The 17,892-nt window shown below is 44.4% G+C and overlaps 1 protein-coding gene across 10 annotated transcripts in view; it reads right to left on the bottom strand.

Moving 5' to 3' along the window:
- The window catches only part of LOC126424541 (YLP motif-containing protein 1), a 406,391-nt gene that overhangs the window by 343,802 nt on the left and 44,697 nt on the right, over positions 1 to 17,892 (bottom strand). For all 10 annotated transcript variants that reach the window (XR_007576188.1, XR_007576187.1, XR_007576189.1 and 7 more), the window contains one exon: positions 13,234 to 13,356. Coding sequence is in view for 7 of the 10 variants with exons in the window: in XM_050087281.1 (XP_049943238.1) it covers positions 13,234 to 13,356 (123 nt within the window). In the remaining 3 variants the exon portion in view is untranslated. The remainder of the gene's footprint in view (positions 1 to 13,233; positions 13,357 to 17,892) is intronic.

Genomic DNA, 17,892 nt, shown 5'->3' with positions numbered 1-17,892 from the left:
CAAACAGACCCGACCTCTTTGGGATGTCCACATCAAAACTGGTATCAGTGACCATGACACAGTTGTGGCGACAATGATTACCAAAGTACAAAGGACAACTAAAACAAGAAGAAAGATATACACGTTCAGTAAACTAGATAAAAAATCAGTAGTGTCATATCACAATAGGGAAATTCAAACTTTCTGCAAAGGGCAGGAGAATGTAGATGAACTGTGGCTCAAGACTAAAAGAGCAGTTGACCAAGCACCAGATAGATATATACCCAGTAAAACAGTTCATAATGGGAGAGAACTTCCATGGTATACAGTCACTGTAAGAAAACTTCTAAAGAAACAGAGATTACTGTGTAACAGGTGTAAAACAAAGCACAGTGCTATAGATAGAGAGATGTTAAGTGAAACGCACTTGGTTGTCAAGAGAGCAATACCTGATGCCTTCAATGAATAATGTAGCAGAATACTGTCAAGTAATCTTCCACAAAACAGACAGAAATTCTGGTTATATGTAAAGACTGTTAGTGGCACTAAAGTTGGTGTCCAGTCCCTACTGAAAGAGACAGAGTTCCTAATGAAAGAGACAGAGTTCCTAATGAAAGAGACAGAGTCCCTAATGAAAGAGACAGAGTCCCTAATGAAAGAGACAGAGTCCCTAATGAAAGAGACAGAGTCCCTAATGAAAGAGACAGAGTCCCTAATGAAAGAGACAGAGTCCCTAATGAAAGAGACAGGAATTGATACTGTGGGTAGCAAAGCAAAAGGTGAAATGCTTAACTTCATTTTCAAATGTTCCTTTAAAAAGGATCCGCATACCACTGAAAAATGAATTAAATAAGTGTCAGTGGTGTTGAGAAACAGCTAAAATCATTAAAATTAAACCAAACTCCAAACCCCAATGGAATCCCTGTCAGTTTCTATACGGAATTTTCAACAGAGTTTGCCCCTCTTCTAACTATCACAGATCCTTTGAACAATAAATCATGCCCAATTCTTGGAAAAAGGCATAGGTCACACCCATCTACAAGAAGTGTAGTAGAAGTGATCCATGAAGCTACCATCCAATATCGTTGACATCAATTTGTTGTAGAATCTTAGCACATGTTCTGAACTCACACATAATGAGGTATCTTGAACAGAATGGCCACCTCAAAGCCAACAAGCATGGATTTCGAAAACATCAATTATGTGAAACCCAACTCGCACTTTTTACACGTGACACACTAAAAGCTTTGGATGAAGGCAGTCAGGTAGATGCTGTATTTCTTCATTTCCGAAAAGCATTTGACTCAGGTGTACTGTCATATGGGACATCAAATGAAATTAGTGACTGGATTGAGGACTTTTGGTAGGGAAGAGTGTCATCATCACCTGTAGAAGTAACTTCGGGTGTGCTCCAGGGAAATGTGTTGGGAACCTTGCTATTCATATTGTATATTAATCACCTTCCTGCGCAAGTAGCAGCATTACTGCATTTACAAGGCAATCTTGTATTTTAATAACCGTTTAAATTTTGTGTCGATTTGTTTGCGCTCTCTGTAGATTAGTTCAAAAGTTCTTTGCACAACAGTTTTTAGCATGGATAGGAACTGCAACTGCTGTGTTCGGATGCAGGCTGAGTTGGCATCCCTTCGCTCCCAGCTTCAGGCAGTGTTGGCTTCGGTCACACAGCTTGAGGCTGTTGCCAATGGGCATCACTGTGGGGGTCCGGATGGGGGTTTGTCGGGGACGGCCAGCTCGTCCCACGCATCCCCCGATCGGACTACGACTGTGATTGCCCGGGATACTGCCTGCATTGAGGCTGATCCCACACCTGTGGTAGAGTGGGAGGTCGTCTCAAGGTGTGGCAGGGGGCGAAAGACATTCCGGATGGCTGAACGGAAGGCCTCTCCAGTTTGTCTGACGAACCGGTTTCAGGCTCTGTCTCAGGCTGACACTTATCTTTGGCCTGACATGGCTGTCCTGTTCCAGAGGTTGCCCCTCAGTCTGCAAGATCCAGGCGGTCGCAGAGGGTGGGCTTACTGGGAGCTCCAACGTCAGGCATGTAATGGGGCCCCTTAGGGATACGGCAGCAAGAGAGGGGAAGAAAACCAATGTGCACTCCGTGTGCATACCGGGGGGAGTCATCCCAGATGTACAAAGGGTCCTTCCGGATGCCATGAAGGGTACAGGGTGCACCCATCTGCAGGTGGTCACTCATGTCGGCACCAATGATGTGTGTCGCTATGGATCGGAGGAAATCCTCTCTGGCTTCCGGTGGCTATCTGATTTGGTGAAGACTGCCAGTCTCGCTAGCGGGATGAAAGCAGAGCTCACCATCTGCAGCATCGTCGACAGGACTGACTGCGGACCTTTGGTACAGAGCCAAGTGGAGAGTCTGAATCAGAGGCTGAGATGGTTCTGCGACTCTGTGGGCTGCAGATTCCTCGACTTGCGCCATAGGGTGGTGGGGTTTCGGGTTCCACTGGATAGGTCAGGAGTCCACTACAAGCAACAAGCGGCTACATGGGTAGCAGGGGTTGTGTGGCATGGGCTGGGCACTTTTTTAGGTTAGATGGCCTTGGGCAAGTACAGAAAGGGCAACAACCTCAACAGGTGCGGGGCAAAGTCAGGACATGCGGGGACCAAGCAGCAATCGGTATTGTAATTGTAAACTGTCGAAGCTGCGTTGGTAAAGTACCGGAACTTCAAGCGCTGATAGAAAGCACCGAAGCTGAAATCGTTATAGGTACAGAAAGCTGGCTGAAGCCAGAGATAAATTCTGCCGAAATTTTTACAAAGGTACAGATGGTGTTTAGAAAGGATAGATTGCATGTAACCGGTGGTGGAGTGTTCGTCGCTGTTAGTAGTAGTTTATCCTGTAGTGAAGTAGAAGTGGATAGTTCCTGTGAATTATTATGGGTGGAGGTTACACTCAACAACCGAGCTAGGTTAATAATTGGCTCCTTTTACCGACCTCCCGACTCAGCAGCATTAGTGGCAGAACAACTGAGAGAAAATTTGGAATACATTTCACATAAATTTTCTCAGCATGTCTTAGGTGGAGATTCCAATTTACCATATATAGACTGGGACACTCAGATGTTTAGGACGGGTGGTAGGGACAGAGCATCGAGTGACATTATACTGAGTGCACTATCCGAAAATTACCTCGAGCAGTTAAACAGAGAACCGACTCGTGGAGATAACATCTTGGACCTACTGATAACAAACAGACCCAAACTTTTCGACTCTGTATGTGCAGAACAGGGAATCAGTGATCATAAGGCCGTTGCAGCATCCCTGAATATGGAAGTTAATAGGAATATAAAAAAAAGGGAGGAAGGTTTATCTGTTTAGCAAGAGTAATAGAAGGCAGATTTTAGACTACCTAACAGATCAAAACAAAAATTTCTGATCCGACAATGACAATGTTGAGTGTTTATGGAAAAAGTTCAAGGCAATCGTAAAATGCGTTTTAGACAGGTACGTGCCAAGTAAAACTGTGAGGGACGGGAAAAATCCACCGTGGTACAACAACAAAGTTAGGAAACTACTGCGAAAGCAAAGAGAGCTTCACTCCAAGTTTAAACGCAGCCGAAACCTCTCATACAAACAGAAGCTAAACAATGTCAAAGTTAGCGTAAGGAGGGCTATGTGTGAAGCGTTCAGTGAATTCGAAAGTAAAATTCTATGTACCGACTTGACAGAAAATCCTAGGAAGTTCTGGTCTTACGTTAAATCAGTAAGTGGCTCGAAAACGGCATATCCAGACACTCTGGGATGATGATGGCATTGAAACAGAGGATGACACGCGTAAAGCTGAAATACTAAACACCTTTTTCCAAAGCTGTTTCACAGAGGAAGACCGCACTGCAATTCCTTCTCTAAATCCTCACACAAACGAAAAAATGGCTGACATCGAAATAAGTGTCCAAGGAATAGAAAAGCAACTGGAATCACTCAACAGAGGAAAGTCCACTGGACCTGACGGGATACCAATTCGATTCTACACAGAGTACGCGAAAGAACTTGCCCCCCTTCTAACAGCCGTGTACCGCAAGTCTCTAGAGGAACGGAAGGTTCCAAATGATTGGAAAAGAGCATAGGTAGTCCCAGTCTTCAAGAAGGGTCGTCGAGCAGATGCGCAAAACTATAGACCTATATCTCTGACGTCGATCTGTTGTAGAATTTTAGAACATGTTTTTTGCTCGAGTATCATGTCGTTTTTGGAAACCCAGAATCTACTATGTAGGAATCAACATGGATTCCGGAAACAGCGATCGTGTGAGACCCAACTCACTTTATTTGTTCAAGAGACCCAGAAAATATTAGATACAGGCTCCCAGGTAGATGCTATTTTTCTTGACTCCTGGGAGGCGTTCGATACAGTTCTGCACTGTCGCCTGATAAACAAAGTAAGAGCCTACGGAATATCAGACCAGCTGTGTGGCTGGATTGAAGAGTTTTTAGCAAACAGAACACAGCATGTTGTTATTAATGGAGAGACGTCTACAGACGTTAAAGTAACCTCTGGCGTGCCACAGGGGGGTGTTATGGGACCATTGCTTTTCACAATATATATAAATGACCTAGTAGATAGTGACGGAAGTTCCATGCGGCTTTTCGCGGATGATGCTGTAGTATACAGAGAAGTTGCAGCATTAGAAAATTGTAGCAAAATGCAGGAAGATCTGCAGCGGATAGGCACTTGGTGCAGGGAGTGGCAACTGACCCTTAACATAGACAAATGTAATGTATTGCAAATACATAGAAAGAAGGATCCTTCATTGTATGATTATATGATAGCGGAACAAACACTGGTAGCAGTTGCTTCTGTAAAATATCTGGGAGTATGCGTACGGAACGATTTGAAGTGGAATGATCATGTAAAATTAATTGTTGGTAAAGCGGGTGCCAGGTTGAGATTCATTGGGAGAGTCTTTAGAATATGTAGTCCATCAACAAAGGAGGTGGCTTACAAAACACTCGTTCGACCTATACTTGAGTATTGCTCATCAGTGTGGGATCCGTACCAGATCGGGTTGACGGAGGAGATAGAGAAGATCCAAAGAAGAGCAGCGCGTTTCGTCACAGGGTTATTTGGTAAGCGTGATAGCGTTATGGAGATGTTTAACAAACTCAAGTGGCAGACTCTGCAAGAGAGGCGCTCTGCATCGCAGTGTAGCTTGCTCGCCAGGTTTCGAGAGGGTGCGTTTCTGGATGAGGTATCGAATATATTGCTTCCCCCTACTTATACGTCCTGAGGAGATCACGAATGTAAAATTAGAGAGATTAGAGCGCGCACGGAGGCTTTCAGACAGTCGTTCTTCCCACGAACCATACGCGACTGGAACAGGAAAGGGAGGTAATGACAGTGGCACGTAAAGTGCCCTCCGCCACACACCGTTGGGTGGCTTGCGGAGTATAAATGTAGATGTAGATGTAGAATATCAATAGTGAAATAAGGCTTTCTGCAGATGCTGATATCTACAATGAAGTAATACCTGAAAGAAGTTGCATAAGTATTCAGACAGACCACGATAATATTTCAAAGTGGTGCAAATATTGGCAACTTGCTCTAAGTGTTCAGAAATGTAAAATTTTGTATTATCCTATGACTATAAATCAATGAGTCATTATTGGAATCGGCCACCTTGTACAGATACCTGGGTGTAACACTTTGTATGGATATAAAACGAAATGATCAAATATGTTCAGTCGTGGGTGAAGCAAGTGGTAGACTTCGCCTCACTGGTAGAATACTGGGAAAGTTCCATCAGTCTAAAAAAGAGATTGCTTACAAACCACTCGTGCGGCTCATACTAGAATATTGCCCAAGTGTATGAAACTCGTACCAGATAGGACTAACAGGGTATTTTGAACATATACAGAGAAGGATAGCACAAATAGTCACAGGTTTGTTTAATCCATGGGAGAATGTCAGAGAAATACTGAACGAAATGAACTAGAAGACACTTTAAGATAGACTTTAACTATCCCGAGAACGTCTGTTAACAAAGTTTCAACAACCAGCTTTAAATGATTATTCTAGGAATATACTACAGCCCCCTACAAATAGCTCACATAGGGATCTTGAAAACAACATTAGAAAAATAACTGCATGCACAGAGGCATTAAAACAATCATTTTTCCCCGCTCCATAGGTGAATGGAATAGGAAATAACCCAATTCCATAAACAATATAAAAATTTGTTACAACTATTCTGGGTATACCTCATAGCCACACCATCAGTTTGCATATAGAATTCGTTGTCCTATTGAAAGTAAGTAAATGTTATACAATGTTTCAAGGGATCTAACGTATCCTTCGTGAAAATACTTTCCAACTATGACGCCACCTCATGAAGAGGAATCACACGCTGAAGAGCCAAAGAAACTGGTATACCTGCCTAATATCATGTAGAGACCCCATGAGCACGCAGAAGTGCCACAACATGATGTGGCATGGACTCGATTAATATCTGAAGTAATGCTGGAGGGAACTGACACCATGAATCCTGCAGAGTTGTCCATAAACCCATAAGAGTATGACGGGGTGGAGATCTCTTCTGAACAGCAAGTTGCAAAGCATCCCAGATATGCTCAATAATCTTCATGTCTGGGGAGTTTGATGGCCAGCGGAAGTGTTTAAACTCAGAAGAGTGTTCCTGGAGCCACTCTGTAGCAATTCTAGACATGTGGGGTGTCACATTGTCCTGCTGGAATTGCACAAGTCCATAGGAATGTACAATGAATATGAATGGATGCAGATGATCAGACAGGATACATATATACATGTCACCTGTCAAGAGTCATATCTACACATACCAAATGTACCTTATCAATCAAACTGCATACACCCCACACCATTACAGAGCCTCCACCAACTTAAACAGCCCCCTGCTGACATACAGGATACATGGATTCATGAGGTTGTCTCCATACCTGTACACATCCATGCATTCAATGCAATTTGAAATGAGACTCATCTGACCATGCAACAGGTTTCTAGTCATCAACAGTCCAATGTTGGTCTTCACAGGCCCAGGCGAGGTGTAAAGCTTTCTGTCGTGCAGTCATCAAGGGTACATGAGTGAGTCTTTGGCTCTGAAAGCAAGTATTGATATGTTTCGTTAAATGGTTCACTCGCTGACACTTGTTGATGGCCCAACTTTGAAATCTGCAGCAATTTGCAGAAGGGTTCCACTTCCATCACAATGAACGATCCTCTTCAGCCGTCATTGATCCCATTGTTGTGGGCTCCTTTTTCGTCCACAAAAATGTCGGAGATTTGATGTTTTATCAGATTCCTGATAGTCACAGTACACACTAGTGAAATGGTCATTCGGGAAAATCCCCACTTCATTGCTACCTCGGAAATTCTGTGACCAATCACTCGTGCACCAACTATAGCATCACATTCAAACTCACTTAAATCTTGATAATCTGCCATTGTAACAGCAGTAACTGATCTAAGAACTGCACCAGACACTTGTTGTCTTATATGGGCATTGCTGACCACAGCACCATATTCTGCCTGTTTACATATATCTGTATTTCAAAACACATGCCTATACCAGTTTCTTCAGTGCAGTAAACAGTGATACAACATCAAGACTGGCCATAGTATCACTTGCACCCAGCCTAAAAGATCTTAATTTTCCAATAACATGAGCAGGATCCTTCCTGTATGGGTTATGTTCTCCTGTAAATGACTGTACAAGAGTGACTAGATGTTTGGCAATCCCACAGGTTAGACAATCAATGGCACTAACAACTGGTCTCAAAGGAATATCCTGTTTGAGAATTTTTGGTGAACCATACAATCCTGCAGTCAGTGCTTCCAATTTGATGAGACCCTTTTTGGCTATAGGAGATAGTGAAGAATGTGTTTATTAGCTTATTTGTTATTCTGTTCCTAAAATAAAAAAAAAGCTTCAAGAAAGGAATGAATGTAAACAAGTGTGAATGAGATCCTAGTAACAACTAGAAATAAATAAATAAATAAATAGATAAAGATAGATAGATAGGGAGGTGCATGAAGAAAGTGTAAAGTGTGAAGTACTTTGGAAGTGTGGTAAGAGGAAAATTGAAGAAATGAGAAAGAAGTCAGTGAACACGACAGGAAGACTGAAGCATTCTTGCGGAATGCTAGGAGCCAGGTTCGGAACACAGACATACCACAAAAACGTGAAGAAGTAATATGTGGAAATTACTACCTTTCAATACCGACCTATGCATCTGAAACATGGGTAATGAAGAAAAAAGATGAAGCAGATTACAAGAATGTGAAATGAAGGTCCTCAGAAGTAGGAAAGAGTGGCAAGGGGGGAGAGGATGAGAAATGAAAAGGTAAGGGAAATAGTGAAAGAGGAACCCTTGCTGAGCACGACAAAAAACACAAAGGCTACAATGGTATTGGCATTAAAAGACGATGGAAAATGACAATTCCCAAGAATATACATGAAATGGTGATGCACAGGAACCAACCAAGAGAAAGATCAAAGGATAAATGGCTGAAAGGTGTGGGAGAGGGTGGGAGGGGGGGAGGGGGGGGGGGGAGGGGGGTAGCAGTAGTGGCAGTTACATACAGAACCCTTTTTTTTTATCTGCTAGAGTTTGACGTCTCAGATCTGCACGAGATCTCTGAAGTACAAGTTGAAGGATCATTTTTTGGGCATAATACTCCTCAGTTGCTATCAATTCCGGTTTGTTAAAAAGACACTGGTGACAAGCTTTTTGTTTTGGAGCCACACTAGTGATAGAACAACAACGGGAGCACAACTGTAATTGGAGGCTGTTTCTGAATCAGGAATCTTTATCTTGAACAAAAATCCTGCATGGTCACTGCACGATTCAAGGCAAATTGGGCTCGGTAAGGAATGTCGTAAATAACAACTCTGCATTTTGGTAACAAACTTTCATCACCAGAATGAGAATTTCACTCTGCAGCAGAGTGTGCGATGATATAAAACTTCCTGGCAGATTAAAACTGTGTGCCGGATCGAGACTCGAACTCGGGACCTTAGCCTTTCACGAGGAAAGTCCTCGACCACCTGAGCTACCCAAGCACGACTCACACCCTGTCCTCACAGCTTTACTTACGCCAGTACCTTGTCTCCTATCTTCCAAACTTCACAGAAGCTCTCCTGCGAACCTTGCAGAACTAGAACTCCTGGAAGAAAGGATATTGCGGAGACTTGGCTTAGCCACAGTCTAGGTCCGGCACAAAGTTTTAATCTGCCAAGAAGTTTCATATCAGCGCACACTCTGCTGCAAAGTGAAAATTTCACTCTGGAAACATCCCTCACACTGTGGCTAAGCCATATCTCTGCAATATCCCTTCTTCCAGGAGTGCTAGTTATGAAAAGTTCACAGGACAGCTTCTGTGAAGTTTGGAAGATAGGAGACGAGGTAGTGGCGGAAGTAAAGCTGTGAGGACGGGGCGCGAGTCGTGCTTGGGTAGCTCAGATCGTAGAGCACTTGCCCGCGAAAGACAAAGGTCCCGAGTTCGAGTCTCGGTCCGGCATACAGTTTTAATCTGCCAGGAAGTTTCAAACTTTCATCTTCTGAAGATTTGGTAAAAACTGTTAAGTTCTTGTTCATATCCTTCAGCTTCACTGTATTTGAAAGAATTTTGCTAGCCACGTTTGCGGCAATCTTCTCTCCCACCATGGGCAACTGAAAAATTCCAGCCCCACGCACTATAAACATGTGTGAATCAGTTTTGGAGGAATGCAGTAAACAGGGCCGTACTTTTCAGTATTTATCCCTACATTTTTGGACAATTATTGTTTCTTAACAGTGTCACTAGTCCCAGTACTCTCACCACACACATTTTGCTGCACCAGAAATTGCTTAATTGTTTATTTCAAAATCTTGTGAACATATTTCCTTGCCATATGTTTAGTGTGCACTAGAAGAGCGTTCTATGTTAGTTTGTTTATGATAAATACAATTAACACTTGCTAATATGTTACACACAAACATTATTCATGAAACAGAATTGAACTTCAGTTTGTCATCACACGAAAACAAAGACACCTGCATGGGAACTCACCAGGAGGAATCATTGTGTGACTAGCAAAGAAAACAACTGCGCAAAATAAACCACTTCATTCCTGAAACTTCCTGGCAGATTAAAACTGTGTGCCCGACCGAGACTCGAACTCGGGACCTTTGCCTTTCGCGGGCAAGTGCTCCACCGACTGAGCTACCGAAGCACAACTCATGCCCGGTACTCACAGCTTTACTTCTGCCAGTACCTCGTCTCCTACCTTCCAAACTTTACAGAAGCTCTCCTGCGAACCTTGCAGAACTAGCACTCCTGAAAGAAAGGATATTGCGGAGACATGGCTTAGCCACAGCCTGGGGGATGTTTCCAGAATGAGATTTTCACTCTGCAGCGGAGTGTGCGCTGATATGAAACTTCCTGGCAGATTAAAACTGTGTGCCCGACCGAGACTCGAACTCGGGACCTTTGCCTTTCGCGGGCAAGTGCTCCACCGACTGAGCTACCGAAGCACGACTCATGCCCGGTACTCACAGCTTTACTTCTGCCAGTACCTCGTCTCCTACCTTCCAAACTTTACAGAAGCTCTCCTGCGAACCTTGCAGAACTAGCACTCCTGAAAGAAAGGATATTGCGGAGACATGGCTTAGCCACAGCCTGGGGGATGTTTCCAGAATGAGATTTTCACTCTGCAGCGGAGTGTGCGCTGATATGAAACTTCCTGGCAGATTAAAACTGTGTGCCCGACCGAGACTCGAACTCGGGACCTTTGCCTTTCGCGGGCAAGTGCTCCACCGACTGAGCTACCGAAGCACGACTCATGCCCGGTACTCACAGCTTTACTTCTGCCAGTACCTCGTCTCCTACCTTCCAAACTTTACAGAAGCTCTCCTGCGAACCTTGCAGAACTAGCACTCCTGAAAGAAAGGATATTGCGGAGACATGGCTTAGCCACAGCCTGGGGGATGTTTCCAGAATGAGATTTTCACTCTGCAGCGGAGTGTGCGCTGATATGAAACTTCCTGGCAGATTAAAACTGTGTGCCCGACCGAGACTCGAACTCGGGACCTTTGCCTTTCGCGGGCAAGTGCTCCACCGACTGAGCTACCGAAGCACTTGCCCGCGAAAGGCAAAGGTCCCGAGTTCGAGTCTCGGTCGGGCACACAGTTTTAATCTGCCAGGAAGTTTCATATCAGCGCACACTCCGCTGCAGAGTGAAAATCTCATTCTGGAAACATCCCCCAGGCTGTGGCTAAGCCATGTCTCCGCAATATCCTTTCTTTCAGGAGTGCTAGTTCTGCAAGGTTCGCAGGAGAGCTTCTGTAAAGTTTGGAAGGTAGGAGACGAGGTACTGGCAGAAGTAAAGCTGTGAGTACCGGGCATGAGTCGTGCTTCGGTAGCTCAGTCGGTGGAGCACTTGCCCGCGAAAGGCAAAGGTCCCGAGTTCGAGTCTCGGTCGGGCACACAGTTTTAATCTGCCAGGAAGTTTCATATCAGCGCACACTCCGCTGCAGAGTGAAAATCTCATTCTGGAAACATCCCCCAGGCTGTGGCTAAGCCATGTCTCCGCAATATCCTTTCTTTCAGGAGTGCTAGTTCTGCAAGGTTCGCAGGAGAGCTTCTGTAAAGTTTGGAAGGTAGGAGACGAGGTACTGGCAGAAGTAAAGCTGTGAGTACCGGGCATGAGTCGTGCTTCGGTAGCTCAGTCGGTGGAGCACTTGCCCGCGAAAGGCAAAGGTCCCGAGTTCGAGTCTCGGTCGGGCACACAGTTTTAATCTGCCAGGAAGTTTCATATCAGCGCACACTCCGCTGCAGAGTGAAAATCTCATTCTGGAAACATCCCCCAGGCTGTGGCTAAGCCATGTCTCCGCAATATCCTTTCTTTCAGGAGTGCTAGTTCTGCAAGGTTCGCAGGAGAGCTTCTGTAAAGTTTGGAAGGTAGGAGACGAGGTACTGGCAGAAGTAAAGCTGTGAGTACCGGGCATGAGTCGTGCTTCGGTAGCTCAGTCGGTGGAGCACTTGCCCGCGAAAGGCAAAGGTCCCGAGTTCGAGTCTCGGTCGGGCACACAGTTTTAATCTGCCAGGAAGTTTCATATCAGCGCACACTCCGCTGCAGAGTGAAAATCTCATTCTGGAAACATCCCCCAGGCTGTGGCTAAGCCATGTCTCCGCAATATCCTTTCTTTCAGGAGTGCTAGTTCTGCAAGGTTCGCAGGAGAGCTTCTGTAAAGTTTGGAAGGTAGGAGACGAGGTACTGGCAGAAGTAAAGCTGTGAGTACCGGGCATGAGTCGTGCTTCGGTAGCTCAGTCGGTGGAGCACTTGCCCGCGAAAGGCAAAGGTCCCGAGTTCGAGTCTCGGTCGGGCACACAGTTTTAATCTGCCAGGAAGTTTCATATCAGCGCACACTCCGCTGTAGAGTGAAAATCTCATTCTGGCACTTCATTCCTAGCTATGCATAGGATGAGTAAAGTCATATACCATATACGGTGTTCAGTGTAACCTAGTTCTACAAGGAACAGAAAAGGGCAAGTATGCCAAATGTCTATGAAAAATGTGAAAAGAAATATTGGTGAGAATGCAGGTTATAAAGAACGATTTTCTCCTGTGCATCCTTTTCAAGCACTTTATATTGTTATATGAACAAAAACTCTTAAAAAATAGTAATTTTTGTCATGCCGTTCATAAAGTCATGATTATTGGAGGAAATTTGTAATTATTACAACTGATTTGCAACAGTTGGCATCTCTGGGTCTATGTGTAGGCTAATTTCAGGCACTATCGTATGGTTCAAACGGCTCTGAGCACTATGGGACTTAGCATCTGAGGCCATCAGTCCTCTAGAACTTAGAACTACTTAAACCTAACTAACCTAAGGACACCATACACATCCATGCCCAAGGCAGGATTTGAACCTGCAACCGTAGCAGTCATGCGGTTCAAGACTGAAGCGCCTAGAACCGCTCGGCCACTGCGGCCGGCTTACTGTAAGGATTTTGGCGAGTTTTTCACTGATATATTGATTCACGAGAAATGTTTGTGTACTGTAATGCCAGACAACTCATCGGGCCATTGGTAATTAGTTGTAGATGTGCGAAGTCAGGTTAGGTCTAGTTCTCTCTACCTGTTATAGATGTATCGCTATGCATTACATAGTTACAGCTGTTTCTAATCACTAGTTTCATACTGAACTTATCCCATATTAAGGACAGCAAAAGATACCATAAAAATTATTGCCTACACTGACCTTGTCTCCAAACTGTTGCTGCCACTGTTGAAACTGCTGTTGCCATTGCTGCCACTGCTGCCATTGTTGCTGTACAAGATTCACATTCCACTGCTGGGAGGCAGTATAGTTTGCTGCAACATCCTGAGGAACCAAACACAGTATTACTTGATCAGTATTGGCATTGGCTTTAGATAACAGCATTGATTTTTGTATGATATAAATGTAAAGTTTAGAGTAAGGAAATTTTATTGCAAAAGTTATTGACCTGACTTCCAAGCCAATAAGTCATCAAAATCTATTATAGAAATGAAAGAAAGCAGTAATCTTTACAATCTCTGCAGTATTTATAATTCAACCGCCAAACAAAGTAGTATCGCAGACAGATTTCAGATTTAGCCGAACCCCATAGCAGCAATAGTTGTTTGTGTTGCGATGAAATTAAATCCTGCTGCTGATTTTGTTCACTTGTAACAGTACTAATGCATTGATTTCTGGTGACTATTCCGTATTCTATAGTTGTGAGGACCCCCCCCCCCCCCCTTTTTTTGTTCCTGACGTATCACCCATAGCTGCACTGGCCAAATTCAAAGGTGCTCCTGGTTGCACCGGCTCTTGCCAACTTCTCACATCTTGCTGACTGATGGTATTTTAATCACCTCTCACACCCAACCTGTCGTCAGCAAGACTCCGCAGGACCTGGAGAAGATGACGATGAACACTGCAGCACTGAGCACTGGCCAGGGGGCAAAAAAAGAAAAGAAAAAGAAGAAGAAATCAAAGGTTCCATTAGCCACAACCATACAACCCAGAAGATTCACCATCAATCAACCAAGACAAAGTCTTCGTTGTGGTGGTGGCTTTTAATCTGAAGACAGGTTTGATACAGCTCTTCATCTATCTTGTGCAAACCTTTTCATCTCTGCATTAACTACTTCAGTCTACAGCCATTTGAAGCTGCTTACTGTGCTGAAGCCTTGGCCTCCTCCTAAAATTTTTACCACCGTCCCTCCCCCAATTCCTTCCATTACCAAAACTGAAAATTCTTTTGACATGTCAGATCTGTCCAATCGGTTCTTTCTTTTATAGTCAGGTTGTTGTGGCATAATTTTTTTCCTCAATTTGTTTCAGTACCCCTTTGTTTATCATTCAATCTATTCATCTAATCTTCAGCAATGATTAGCAATCTTCTATAGCACCACATTTCAAAAGCTTCTGTTCTTTTCTTGTCTGAACTGCTTACTGCCCACATTCAATTTTTGTACAAAGCTACACTCCAGGTGTAATAATCTTCACAAACAATTTCCTAACACTTAAATTTATTTTAGATGCTAACCTCGTTTTTTCCACACACACACACACACACACACACACACACACAAACACACACACACACACACACACACACACACACACACAAAAAAAAAAAAAAAAAACAAAAAAAAAATCTTGTTGCTGTGTCTGCATTTTATATCCTCTCCACTTCTACCATCATCAGTTATTTTACTGCCCAATTCTATTCAACTGATCTTCCAAATCCTTTGCTGCCTCTGACAGAATGTTGTTAGCAAACCTCAAAATCTTCATTTTTTCCCACTGATCTTTACTTCCTTTGTCAAATTTCTCCTTCATTTCTACTTGCTCAATGAACAGGTTGAGTAACGTCATTGGTAGGTTGCAACCACTGTTTCCCTTTCACATTGCCTCTTGTAAACACACTCCGATTTCTGTACAAGTTATAAATAATCTTTAGTTCCCTGTATTTTATTGCTGCTAGCTTCAAAATTTCGAAGAGTGTAGTCAACCCAATGCCGCGAAAAGCTTTTTTTTCTAAATATGCAAGTACAATACACACAGGTTTGCCTTTCTTCAATATACCCACTACAGTAAGTCATAAGGCGTTCCTCATGTGTTCTTAAATTAGGCCTTTACCAGTTTGCAACAATGACTTACTAACCTGATGGTTCAGTGGTATTCACAATGTCAGGCCCTACATTTCCTGGAATTGGAATTGCTTTATTCTTCCTGAAGTCTGAAGGTATTTTGCCCACCTCATATCTTTCACACCAAGTGGAATCATTTTGTCATGGCTGGCTCTCCCAAGGATCTCAATAATTCTGAGGGAATGTCCTCTACTCGAGGGTACTTGTTTCTCATAGTATCTTATCTCCCGTCTCATCTCCATATACTTCCTTTTCTCTTTCTGTAATACTATCCTCAAGTTTGCTCCCCTTATACAAGACCCTCTAAATATTCTTTGCATCTTACAGCTTTCCCTACTTTTGTTTAGTACTGGCTTGCCATCTTACGTCTATATTCAAACGGTTGCTTTTCTTTTATCCTGTCTGTTTAATTTTCTGATAGTTGGCATCTTTCTTTCCCCTAATTATGCACCCCTCTACAACTTTGCACTTGTCCTTTAGCCATTTCTGCTTACCTATTTTGCGCTTTCTGCCCATCTCATTTTTTTGGAATTTGTGTTTCCTTTCACCAACTTCATTTGCTGCATGTTTATATATTCTCCTCTTTTCGCCAAATTCAATGCACCTGTGTTATTTAGGAATTTCTATTATGCGTTGCCTTTTTACAAATGTGATCTTTTGCTGCATTGCCTACACTCCTGGAAATAGAAAAAAGAACACATTGAAACCGGTGTGTCAGACCCACCATACTTGCTCCGGACACTGCGAGAGGGCTGTACAAGCAATGATCACACGCACGGCACAGCGGACACACCAGGAACCGCGGTGTTGGCCGTCGAATGGCGCTAGCTGCGTGGCATTTGTGCACTGCCGCCGTCAGTGTCAGCCAGTTTGCCGTGGCATACGGAGCTCCATCGCAGTCTTTAACACTGGTAGCATGCCGCGACAGCGTGGACGTGAACCGTATGTGCAGTTGACGGACTTTGAGCGAGGGCGTATAGTGGGCATGCGGGAGGCCGGGTGGATGTACCGCTGAATTGCTCAACACGTGGGGCGTGAGGTCTCCACAGTACATCGATGTTGTCGCCAGTGGTCGGCGGAAGGTGCAAGTGCCCGTCGACCTGGGACCGGACCGCAGCGACGCACGGATGCACGCCAAGACCGTAGGATCCTACGCAGTGCCGTAGGGGACCGCACCGCCACTTCCCAGCAAATTAGGGACACTGTTGCTCCTGGGGTATCGGCGAGGACCATTCGCAACCGTCTCCATGAAGCTGGGCTACGGTCCCGCACACCGTTAGGCCGTCTTCCGCTCACGCCCCAACATCGTGCAGCCCGCCTCCAGTGGTGTCGCGACAGGCGTGAATGGAGGGACGAATGGAGACGTGTCGTCTTCAGCGATGAGAGTCGCTTCTGCCTTGGTGCCAATGATGGTCGTATGCGTGTTTGGCGCCGTGCAGGTGAGCGCCACAATCAGGACTGCATACAACCGAGGCACACAGGGCCAACACCCGGCATCATGGTGTGGGGAGCGATCTCCTACACTGGCCGTACACCACTGGTGATCGTCGAGGGGACACTGAATAGTGCACGGTACATCCAAACCGTCATCGAACCCATCGTTCTACCATTCCTAGACCGGCAAGGGAACTTGCTGTTCCAACAGGACAATGCACGTCCGCATGTATCCCGTGCCACCCAACGTGCTCTAGAAGGTGTAAGTCAACTACCCTGGCCAGCAAGATCTCCGGATCTGTCCCCCATTGAGCATGTTTGGAACTGGATGAAGCGTCGTCTCACGCGGTCTGCACGTCCAGCACGAACGCTGGTCCAACTGAGGCGCCAGGTGGAAATGGCATGGCAAGCCGTTCCACAGGACTACATCCAGCATCTCTACGATCGTCTCCATGGGAGAATAGCAGCCTGCATTGCTGCGAAAGGTGGATATACACTGTACTAGTGCCGACATTGTGCATGCTCTGTTGCCTGTGTCTATGTGCCTGTGGTTCTGTCAGTGTGATCATGTGATGTATCTGACCCCAGGAATGTGTCAATAAAGTTTCCCCTTCCTGGGACAATGAATTCACGGTGTTCTTATTTCAATTTCCAGGAGTGTATTTAATCTCTCCAAGCCACACTTTCATTTCTCTTTTATTCTTTCCCCCCTTTTCAGTCCAATAAAGCCTGGTGCTCCCTCTGAAACACTGAACAATCTCTGGATCCTTTAATTTACCTAGGTCCTATTTCGGATCTTTCTGTAACTTTGTCAGTTTCAGTCTGCAGTTTACAACCAATGTATTTCAAAATCTTTGTCTTACAGTTACATAAGCCTCTCTTGGCTGAGACAACACATTCACAAAGTAGCCGATAGTAGCTTATCCACATTCCTGTTTTCTTACTCATTATCAGATCCACTTCTGCCTTATTCTTATTTGATTTTGTGTTGATAACTCTGTACCTCACCTGATCGGTAGTGCTGTTCTTCCTGCAACCATACTTTACTAATTGTCATTATAGGCCTACAATTCCCTTTTTAAACTCTCAAACCTACCTACCCAATTAAGGGATCTAACATTCTACACTCTAACCCATAGAATGAAATTTTTGTTTTCCCTGATGACAACATCCTCCAACCAGAGATCCAAATGGGTGAATATTTTACCGCCAGAACATTTTACTGAAGAGGATTTCACGATCACTAAGCAATATTATAGAGCAGCCTGCACTTGAGGGAGGGCGGAGGGTAGGGTGGTAGAGT

This window comes from Schistocerca serialis, chromosome 10, assembly GCF_023864345.2.
Source record: "Schistocerca serialis cubense isolate TAMUIC-IGC-003099 chromosome 10, iqSchSeri2.2, whole genome shotgun sequence".
NCBI lineage: Eukaryota > Metazoa > Arthropoda > Insecta > Orthoptera > Acrididae > Schistocerca > Schistocerca serialis.
This window is presented reverse-complemented; position numbering and strand designations above follow the sequence as displayed.